Here is an 11433-nt window from a genome sequence, read left to right on the forward strand (position 1 = left end):
AACCTGAACTGGCCATGATTTCTTTGCTCAGTGCTCCCAGTTGGGATCATAGGGACCTCCTGGCTGCTATCCTCCCCACCATCATCAACTGTAAATGTTTATTTACACATCTATCTTTAAGTACCCATTTTCTGGTTTTTGGTTTTGAGGCAGGGTTTCACTGTGTAGCCCTGGCTGGCCTGAAAGTCACCAGGTAGGCCTCGAACTTACAGAGGTCTGCCTGCTTCTGCCTTTTTTATAGTTAAAAACACGAAGCTATTTTAGGTCCCAATTTTTATTACTCAACAGTTAAATTTCAAAATTATACACAATTAATCCAAGTCATACAGCAAAGAGTTCTGAAAACTGAATGCACAATGAGTTGTGTGATCTTTAATAATCTGCACACTACCATCCTGCATATTGGTTTCTCTGATGCTCTCAAAGTCAGCTCTGTTTTGAACTACCGTTTTGTCCAGTAATGAAGACAGGTGATCTCCATTTAATTGGTTTTCCTTGGTAATGACTGGCTCTTTTATATTTTCCTTTTCCTCTGCCGAGTAGGTATCACCGTTTTCTTTTATAAACTCAGGATTCGTTTTTGCCTCAGGTTGCTGAGGTTTTCCAGACAGCATAAGAGAAAGATCAGGACAGTTGTGTTGAGGGCTCACAGCTGAGCCACAAGAGTTTGTTTTTAGTGCTTCAACTGCTGCAGATGAATCAGAATCAGTTGTAGAGGTGGTAAAATGTTCTATGTCTCCCTTTTCACTTAGAGGATATCCTTCACTGACTCCTTTTTCCTCTTCTTGAAGCCCATCAGAACTACTACATTCTTGCAACTGTACCAAGAGAAATAGCAAGTTAGTAATTCTTTGAAATAACAGAAATTGAATCATAGTACTCTGAAATCATTTTTAAAAGTTTTATTTTGTGTATGCATGTGTATTCATGCATGATACAGCACACACAGAGAGGTCAGGGAGCATCTTGTAGGAGTTTGTTCTCACCGTCTATCACATAGGTGCTGGGACCAAAGTCCTCAAGCTTGCCAGTGAGTGCCTTTATTGCGTGTGTACACGATCAGGGTACACGGTAAGGGTGTTTCAAAGGAGAAGGACATTTTCTGGAGATTTTCCCCTTTCACCTGTATAATTTCAAATTCAGTTCACCAGGATTGCACAGGAAGCACCTGTATCTACAGAGCCATCTTAACTACAAACTAGCTTCAATTTTCTTTTTCTGTTAATATTTTGAGATAGAGTCTGGCTTGGAACTCAAGAGATCTGCCTGCTTCTGCCTCCCGAGTGCTGGGATTAAGCCACAATGATTTGTGGCTTTAATTTTCTGATTAAATCATTTCAATTAGGGATGGGGAGATGGCTCAGCAGTTAAAAACACTTGGGAGGGCCAGATTCAGTTCCCAGTATTCATATGGCAGGCAGGGAGCTCCCCTCTGGCCTTGGCAGGTACCACATCAAGATACAGACAAAACACCCACCCATATCTCCTCCCTCTCTTCTCCCCACCAACCTCTCTAAGGTTTCTCTATAGATCCCTGGCTGTCCTGGAACTCGCTGAGTCGATCAGGCCTCTGCCTTCCAAGTGCTGAGATTAAAGGCCTGTGCCACCACCTCCACTAGCTAAATTTCAGGCCTTTAATCCCAGCACCTGGGAGGCAGAGGCAGGCAGATCTCCGAGAGGCCAGCCTGGTCTACAAAGTTTCAGGACAGTCAATACTACACAAAGAAACCCTGTCTTGGGGTTGGGGGTTGCTCCTTAAAAAATCCTTTCAATTATTATTCTTATTCATCTCCTTCATGATAAAAGGATCAACCTTTTAAACATGTCCTGCAAATGTCTTTTAAGTCATTACTACAAGGGCATTGTTGAATTTTGTGACTTTCCTTAGTCAGGTCAGGAATACTAGTTCCTAAGTTGTTTTTGTCCATTATTGAAGAAGACCAGCAACATACCAAACTTAAGGTTCAGCAAAAAAAAAAAAAAAAAAAAAAAAAAACCCAAGGTAAATTCTATGATGTAATTTTTATGACTTGTGAGTCTCTATAAATCCAAGGGATCTGATGCTCTCTTCTGACCTCCATGGGCACCAGGAACACATATGGCAAGCAGACAAACTTGCAGCAAAACACTCATACACATTAGATAAAAATTTTTACTGTTTGTGTGTTCACATGTGTGACACAGTGCATATGCAGAAGTTGCTCCCCTATAAATATTTTTCTTGGATTAGCTAACAAACTAATTTTTTTAAACTGTCCCATTAAATTGTCTTTGGTGTATTTTTTTTAGCAGTAAGGCCATGATGAGTATCTCTTTGAGATTTGTGAGCCTTAAAATGCTTTTGATGTGGTGTTTCTATAAATATTATCCAGAATCAACAATTCTGTGGGGCTCAAGAGATGGCTCAGTGGTTAAGAGCACTGGCTGTTCTTCCACAAGAGCCGGGTTCAATTCCTAGAACCCACATGGCAGATCACAACTGTATGACTCCAGCTCCAAGGGATTTGGCACCCTCATACAGATAAACAGCGACCAAAACACCAATGCACCTGAGATAAGCAAATCTTTTTATGTTTGTTTTCCAAGATAGGGTTTCTCTGTGTAATAGCCCTGGCCCAACTGGCTTTGTAGACCAGGCTGGCCTTGAACTCCCAGAGATCCACCAGTCTCTGCCTCCCAAGTGCTGGGATTAAAGTCATGCATCACTAGTGCAGGCTAAAAATAAATAAATCTTAAGAAAAAGAAAAAAGATTCTGGGTTTCAAGTAACAGCAAGACAAATTGCTAAATTTGTTTAAGTGTAAAATTCTGAATCCAAGGTTCACTGTTCTACTGTTTAGTAGAATATTAAATTTATCTGATTTTTATCCCTTGTTTGTTAATTACAGTAAAATGAACACTTTAAAAATAATACAAAAATAAAAGAGTGTAGTTTTTTTGTTTTGTTTTGTTTTGTTTTCCACAGTGAACAAGTAGACAAGTATTACTATCAGCCAAGCATGGTGGTACATGCCTTTAACCCCAGCACTCAGGAGGCAGAGGCAGGCCAGGTCTACATAATGAGTTCTAGGATTAGAAAACTGGAAGAAGAAAAAAAAAAGTCAAGAATTGAAGTCACTGGGCCAACAGTCACTTTACATAATCTTGCCATTAGTCACTGTCCTTTAAACCCCACTGAAATATTACCTTTGCATGAATCTGAATCTTCTCATCTGTAACCTGAAGAACTTCAATCAGTGGCGAGGGCGCTGGGGACCTTGCCTGTGACAATGGGGAGTGCAGGATCTCTTCAAGAAACTCATTAACATTTTCTTCATCAAGAAACAATCTTTCCTAAAGTAGAAAGAGAAAAATATTCTACTTTACAGGTCACTGTAAGAGTTCTTACATAGTCCATTGTTTTACAGTTTTTAGTTTATCTCAGCAACTCTAAGTGCTATCTTGAAAAGAGGAACTCTCGTATTGTCCCAAATATAATAATATATAAGACATATTATATTCATGAGATCCACCTAAAAAGACAAAAATAAAAGTCTTGATTTTTTTTCTAAGTTTACTAAAGTAGAAGTGTTTGTGTGTTTTCCCTACCAAGATTATCTTACTTACAAACAGCATTTCTTTTTTTTCCCCAAATATACAGTGTACGAGGTAGCCCAGGCTGACCTCTGTGCACCTGCAGGTGACCTTGAACTTCTGATCCTCCTGCTTCTACCTCCTAAGTGATAGGGTTATGCATATATCATCATATCTGGTGCCCCTGGTATTTCTTAGGAACATTCCCTTCAAGGCTATAAATGCAATCCTATTTAGCTTCTAATAATTTCTAATGAACCAGCTAAGAAATATACAGAATATGCCTTTTAAATTCTTAACTATGCAAACTGAATGCAGTGGCACAAAACTGTATTTCCAGCACTTGGGAAGCAAAGGCAGGAAGATCAGATGTTCAGGGTCACCTTCAGCTACACAGGAATTCAAGGCTACCTTGGGCTACCTCAGACCCCATGTCTCAAACAAAATACAGAAAAAGTTCTTGGCCACTTAAGAACCAATTACAAAATTTATTTAAAAGAAGCATATTTGCCAGGCATTGGTGGAGCACACTTTTAATCATCCCAGCACTTGGGAGGCAAAGGCAAGCGGATCTCTGTGAGTTCAAGACCAGCCTGGCTTACAGAGCAAGTTCCTGGACAGGCTCCAAAACAATACAGAGAACCCTGTCTCAAAAAAACAAAAATAAATAAGACGCACATTCTATTTATTTTTAAATTTCTGAAGCAATGTCAGGGTCTAACAAATCATTCAATGATGACTTTAAGAAAAACTACAGCGCTCATTGCTAAGCATAGCATCACACACTTCTACTACTAGTAATCAGGTAGCAGAAGCAAATGGATTCTGTGAGTTCTAGGCTAACCAGCCCAGCCAAGACTACATAGAGAAACACACGTCTCAGAGGAAAACAGAGAAAGAAAGACACTCAAAAAGCCAAACACACATGAAAATGTGAGCGCAGGCTTTTCAAAGAAGTCACCATATGTTTTAAGCATTGATATAGTGTGCTACTCAATGTATATAGTTATTTATATTTTTGTGAGCCTATCCTTTAACGGCTGAGCCATCTTTCCAGCCCTAGTTATTTAAAAGGAAGTAGATTTTAAGACAGTAACAGATTTCTTAACTATTACTAGAAAATTTAAGCCTTATCGCCCAAATCTAAACACAATATAGTTTGTTTATATACATGTCAAGCGAGGAATAGCCATTTAACAATATTTAAAATTATTTATTTCATAAGATCAGTTTACTGTTACCCCAAATAAGACTATCCTCTGTGGTTTTATATAAGTCACTATTATAGTTAAAAAGTAAAGATTATTATGTGGTCTCTTTGCTTAAACAATATTTTATTTTGCAAGTGAACCACTGAATTGGAAGAATTTTACATTTATAACAATTACCTTCTTATTACTTGAAGATTCAGAATCTTATATTCTAGAAATTATTACTGAAGCACCAATTAAAAGCATTTTTAAGCTGGGTGGTGATGGCATATGCCTTTAATCCCAGCACTCAGGAGGCAGAAGCAGGTGCATCTTTGTTCGAGGCCAGCCTGGTCTACAGATGGAGTTCCAGGACAACCATGGCTACACAGAGAAACCCTGTATCAAAAAAGAAAAGAAAAACCACTGTAGCTGGACATGGTGACACACGCCTTTAATGTCAGCTCTTGGGATGCAAAAGAAAGTGGATCTCTGTGAGTTCAAGTCCAGCCTGCTTGGTCCACATAGTTTCAGGATAGCCAGGGCTATGTAGTGAAAGGCACACTTTAATCAAACGCCAGCCATGGGCTAAATACTTAGGGGTCCTAACGACAACTGAAACAGAATTTTTCTGTGTAATTCACAGCACCCACTAGAAGGCAACCTCACTGAAATTAAACAGCTTCAATAGGAAGTAAGGAAGGAGGAGATTAAGGCCTTGGGCTAACCCTCTGAGCTTAATCTCCAACCGCGGCATAGGATGTAAATTATTTCCTCTCCATAAGTATTTTTATCATTACCTGCCCAAATTCCTAAACTCAGAAGAAAGTGATTTTCGACATAAATCCTTTTGAGAACGGAAAGACAGGACCCTCAACTTTTGCATATAATGCCAGAGGTCTAGGAAACACTGCGCTTTCTAGCCAGTCGATGGACCCCTAGAAAACGGCTGCATTACGGACAACCCCGAAGACATGAGGTTCATCCTTCGGATATGTGCAAACTTCGCTTTGAGAACGGACTTAGCACGCACCATCTTTCATAATATGAAAAGATGAAAACATTCCTTTAGGTGCCTGTAACAAAATAATAATAATTACGTAAGATAGAGTATTTCAAATAGTGAAAACGGTTACCTCCAAAGAATCGGTGTTGACGCCACAATACCATTCTCGCCAGTGTCCACGGCTCTCCGGAGATTTTGCCAGTACTATCACTGCATTGTTTAAAGAAATGCTAACCGCGGGTTCTTTGGTACTCAACTTATTCTCTGGAGCAAACTGCAAAGTGAAGGAATAACCCGAGTCTTGTGTGGAGAAGCACAATTTGTACCGGAGGGGGCTCAGGTCCCCGTGAAGACTTTGCGGCTGAATCCGAGGCACTTGAATGAGCAAAGTCAAGGAGTCTTCGTCCTGATTACACTGCAAAGGAGGGCACAACGGTTCGGTGCTCTCGGTTCCGGGGCCACCCATGGCTGAGCCCGAGGCGTCGTGGCGGGTCCCCTCGTGCTGCTCCCTCGTCTGGGCACTGAGGTCTCCGCACAGTCCCGGTCTTCCCGCACGGGACCCGGTGTCGCAGCCCGGGAACGTGGTGCACGCAGGAGGAGGCCCTTCCCCGAGGCCTAGGGACGCCACCGAGTCCCCACCGAGGTCTCGCTGCCGCTCGGGAGCCAGCTGCCCTTCGGCGTCTGCAGCCCCGAAGCCTGGGGCTCCCACAGCGCTCTTGTCCCCGCAGTCAGCTCGGGTCCCACCCGCCGAATCTTCCCGCGCCGCAGCAAGGTCGCCCTCGGAAGCGCTGGCTGCGCCGTCAGTTCCGGCCTCGGCCGCGGACACTTCCGGCGGCGGCGCAGCGAGGTCCCGGCGCGCGGTCGCCAGCGCCACCGGCAGCGTGACCACCAGCTGCCGCCGCGCCTTGTTGAACTGCGCCTTGCCGCGGCCGTCGTCCACCGGGTAGGGCAGCGAGAGGCGCAGCCGGTAGTCGGGGCTCCTGGAGTCCAGGCACAGCAGCTTCCCCTTCACCTCCAGTTCCGCCTTCTCGGCCGAGCGCAGCAGCGGCAGCTCGATGGTGACCACCAGCTCGCGCGGCACCGGGCTCGGGGCGGCGTCGCGCGAGCAGCGGTAATCCTGGAGGTCCACGTGGTGGCGCTGCACCACCGTGCAGCGCGGCTCGGTGGGCTCCGGCCGCTGCTGGGCCTGGGGTGCCTGGGGAGCCAGGGCTGCCGGTGTGCGAGCCGTGCTCTCCGCCGCCGCGGGGTAGCGGTACGGGTACGGGTACTGCAGGTCCGGGAGAAGCCCGGGAGGCTCCCCGTCGGGCCCGGCAGGGGCGCCCCCGGGAAGGGGCGTGCGGAGCACTGCGGCCTCGGGCAGCCCCTTGTACTTGATCTTGAGGGTCTTGGCATTCCTGCGGTCCAGCTTGACGCCGAACTGCTGCTCCACCGCCTCCAGGGCGGTGGCGTCCAGCATTTCGCGGAATCGCCCGTGCCTCCCGGCTAGCGCTAGGGCGTCCGGGTGGAAGACCACGTCGTAGACCGTGTAGCAGGAGCCGCTGCGCCCCGCATACTTGCGGCCCGGCGCCAGGCTGTAGGGCAGGGACCAGTGGCTGCCGGCTGCCGTGCCGCCGCTCCCCGGGCCCGGCCGGCTGCTGGGCGCGCCTACCAGCGAGTTGCTGCACACGTTCACGAAGCAGCGGTGCTCCCCGTCCAGGCTGGTTCGCAGCACGTGGCCCGGCTGTGGGTGCACGAACCGCACCTCCACCCCGCGCTCCCGCTCCAGCGCTGTGATCTCCTCCTCGTAGCGCCTCCGGTTCTCAGGGTCTGTGATCTCCGAGGCGTACTCGGAGAACATTCGGCGGAACTCTGGGTCCTGAAAGGCGGAGGTGAGCCGCTGCACCTCCTCTCCGCTCAGATCCAAGTCCTCCAGCGCTGAGGAGGCCTTCGTCTTGGCCATGGTGCCCACTCAGCCCCTCACCCGGGCCTGGTGAAGGATCAGCCCGAACCGGAGTGTTAAGACTAGCTTCCAAGTCTTGTACCTGCAGAAGTGACCAGCCTAGGAAGGTAACGGCCTAATAGCCCGGCAGCGCGTGCTTTGTTGCCATAGTGACACCTGGGAGGAGGGGCGGTGATCTCCTGGAAAGGCTAGAAATGGGCTGCTTCTTCAACCAAGCAGCCTTTCTAACTGCTGCCGGTTTTAGTCTGCTGTGCCAAGATACACGTACTTTGCAGTCTATCATGATTAGCTGTCCTCATTTTCAGCACTGTCTTCATCTTACTAATTGTTCACTTTCACAGACAAATGAGAAGTTTCCTAGCCAAGGCTACAATTCACAAACCTTTTATCTGGCCCTTCACACTTTGTGAAACTGACGTTTAAACCCTAATTTTTGTTCTTTCCATTTCAGGTATCCCACCTTATAATTAGCCCATAAGGACTTTTTGGGGGCAAAAGATGGACTCTCCAAAAAACAATACTAAAGCCCAGTAAAAAAAAAAAGTTACTCACACTTCATAATGTAAATATAAGGGCCCATAAATCACTTAGCAAAATCTCGGACTTTGTTCTGATCAGTTTCCTTGGGTTGAGAATAGAATTAAAATTGAACATCTTTTTAAAGCCACATATCCTTAGATTAATTCAGCAGTTTTTGTGACTCTGTAAGAAAGAATATAAGCTCTACAAGGAATTAATGCAACAGGTGTGGTAGTAATACAATGGAATCCTATGCCACTCGACTTCATAGCAATTTCTTTTGTTATGGGGCTAGGGACAGGAGCCAGGACCTCATACCTGTAGCATGAGCTCTGCCACCGAGGCACACCCCCCTCCCCCAAGTCCAGAGAAAGGTTATGGATTGATTCCCGGATCGCTTTTGTGTGTGCAGCATTTAGCACAGTTTACATTGGCATACTGTAGTCACACGATCTTTGCCAGGTTTTTCTCTTAACTCATCCTTTTTTGTGTGTGGGGAGAATATCCTAGGACTGAACCCAGGGTGTGCCACAGAGGGTACAAGCACTCCTTCACTGAGCTGCATCCCAAGCCTTCCGTCTGTTCTTTTAGTTGTTTCTGCACAAGTCTGCTGTTACATGTCCCAAGACTAGGGTAGTACCTTGTCCCCATTATGCAGTCTCTTTCACAAATACATTAATATTATATGTACTCATGGACATGGGGGCACACAACTCTAATACCAGCAGAGGAAGGCAGATCTGAGTTCAAGGCCAAACTTCAATCTAAAAAAAAAAAAAAAAAAAAAAAAAAAAAAAAAGAATTGAGATGCCTTCATAGATCTTACTTTGGGGTGAAACCATTAACTTCAAAATTAGGCCTTCATTCCTACCTGGAGCCTCTCCAGGGACACAGCCCCTGGAGAACCACATATTCTATCTCTCCACCTGAATGCTTGATAAGTACCTCGGCAGATTGAGAACAGTAAATACCACCACCTCCCCAGCTTTCAGGCCTAAACCCTGATGTTATCCTTGATTCCTCTTTACCCATCCTTCACGGCCACTCAGCTGCCAGTCCTGCCCTGTCCCACTGTAACCCCAATTATCTGCTGTTTTCCATGTCTGGTCTGAGTCACTGTGTCCATCACAGCCCCCTGTAATAAACTGCTTCCCAGCTGCTCTCGGGCCATTTCCTACAGCCTATCTTCACACGGTTGTCTTGGTGTCTCTTTAAAGTTGCCTTTGCATTTGTTTATTGTGAAGACCAGTGGAGGTCAGAGAATAACTTAGGGAAGTCCATTTTCTCCTTCTACAATGTGTGATCCCCAGCAGGTTATCAGGTTCCACCCACAGCAAGGGTTTAAGCCACTAAACCACCTCACAGACCCTTCCCTGCCTTGTATCTTTAAGCCAAACCCATTTCTGTCACTGCAGTTCTCTGTGGCGATTTAACACCCAAGTCTCTCTCCTGTGTTCTTAACTCTCTCACTACTCTGTAGTCACCGTCTGTCTCCCTCTGGTTTAGACTAATGGCAGAACACCCTTGACTCCCAGAATTTAAATGTCAGCTTAACTCCCACTGACATGTTTCTCCCACCTCCAGACACCCCATCAAAAATTATCCTATTTAAAAGTTTTTCACTACAGGTCCTACTTGGTACTGTTTTAGAGAGTGGCTTTCCTCATTAAAGGTAAGTTTCATGAAACCTAGAACTCTGCTGTTCTGATGAGGAACTGGATTCCCTGGTACCTAGAATGCATTAGCTCTGTATATAATGCATGCCTATACAGAGGGAGGAAAAGAGCAAGTTTAACATGTAAAGGCTGATCCCAAAGTACTTCTGCGGGAGAATGAACACAGAAGAAAATGGGGTGTGTACCCAAATAGTAACAACCATTTCTTTTTTAGAAGATTTATTTTCCTGCCTTTGATCCTAGCACTTGGGAGGCAAAGGCAAGCAGATCTCTGAATCTGAGGCTAGCCTGGTCTACAGATAGAGTTCCAGGACAGCCAGGGCTAAACAGAGAAGCCCCGTTTGAAAAAATAAAGATTTATTTTCTCTTTTATTTATGGGTTTGTGTGTGTCTATGTGTATGTCTACACACTTGTATGTGGTACCCATGGAAGCCATAAGAATGTCAGAGCCCAGGAGCTAGGATTACAATTGTGAGCCTCTGATGTGGGTGCTGGGAAATGAACTCTGATCCCCTTGTAAGAGCAGCAAGTACTCTCAGCCACTGAGCCCTCTCTCCAGCCTCTAAAGATTACTTATGGTGAAATTGCAGGTTATAAAACATTTTTAAATTTATGCTTATTTGTATTTTCTGCTTTTGCTATGGATTTATTTGAAAGTTTTTTGTGTGTGGGTGGGGGGAAGGAGGGTGTTGGAACAAGGTGTCACTATGTAACTCTAACAGGCCTGGAACTTGCTACATAGTCCAGCTGGCTTCAAAGTCACATACATTCACTGGCCATTGCCTCCTGAGAGCTGAGGTTAAGGGTGTGTGCCACCATCTCCAGCTGAGATAAAGTTTTTAAATACCTTCTAATTTGAGTTTTCAAACTCCAAGTCATCACTGACTGAGGCAGATAGGTAAGTCTTGGGAGGTCTTTAAGGCATGTGACAGGATGCGTAAATATCCTCAAGAATTCATAATGTATTGTAAGTCACCCTTATACCTTATACCTTTAAATTTCACCCTTGGACTTCCCTCTCCCAAACCCAGTATTTTTTTGTTTGTTTGTTTGTTTATTGTAAATTATTCTGTCTTTGGAATTATTATAGCAGCACAGAAAAGTGAGGCACATGATTCAAAGTAAACTTTGTAGTTCCAGGTGTAGCTCAGTGGTAGAGTGCTTGGCTTAGCAGTGTGTGAGGTCCTGGGTTTGATTCCCAGCATAGCAAAACACTGAACAACAAAATCCTTATGCTTTGTAAGTATAAAAACAGGCTGGAGGGATGGCTCAGTGGTTAAGAGCGCTGATTGCTCTTCCAGAGGTCCTGAGTTCAATTCCCAGAAACCACATAGTGGCTCACAACTATCGATGATGACATCTGGTGCCCTATTCTGGCTTTCAGGCATACATGCAGGGAAAACAAATAAATAAAGACCTAAATAAAGAAAAACTATGGGAATGACAGTTAAAATTTTCCATTGCTAAAAGGATGGATAATTATGTAGTAAATATATAATACCCCAAAGCAGAGTTTTCTCAACTTTGTAA

General features: G+C 44.9%; 1 protein-coding gene across 1 annotated transcript; it reads right to left on the reverse strand.

Annotated features, from left to right (window-relative positions):
* Nucleotides 1–266: 266 nt before the first annotated feature.
* On the reverse strand, nt 267–7778 carry Dnaaf2 (dynein axonemal assembly factor 2). The gene is made up of 3 exons (XM_051195918.1): nt 5899–7778; nt 3186–3332; nt 267–818 (listed from the first exon to the last, which is right to left on the reverse strand). Exons 1-3 carry the CDS (start codon nt 7705–7707, stop codon nt 312–314), a joined length of 2463 nt encoding a protein of 820 aa, XP_051051875.1. The 5' UTR covers nt 7708–7778; the 3' UTR covers nt 267–311.
* Nucleotides 7779–11433: the final 3655 nt, after the last annotated feature.

Source organism: Phodopus roborovskii, unplaced genomic scaffold (assembly GCF_943737965.1).
Source record: "Phodopus roborovskii unplaced genomic scaffold, PHOROB, whole genome shotgun sequence".
Lineage (NCBI taxonomy): Eukaryota > Metazoa > Chordata > Mammalia > Rodentia > Cricetidae > Phodopus > Phodopus roborovskii.

Excerpts from the sequence above, each read along its gene's own strand:
- Dnaaf2 (XM_051195918.1), bottom strand. The coding sequence starts at position 7,707 with ATGGCCAAGACGAAGGCCTCCTCAGCGCTGGAGGACTTGGATCTGAGC. Across the intron at positions 3,333-5,898 it reads TCAACACCGATTCTTTGGAG|GAAAGATTGTTTCTTGATGA; the intron begins GTAACCGTTTTC and ends TTTCTACTTTAG. Across the intron at positions 819-3,185 it reads AGATTCAGATTCATGCAAAG|TTGCAAGAATGTAGTAGTTC; the intron begins GTAATATTTCAG and ends CTCTTGGTACAG.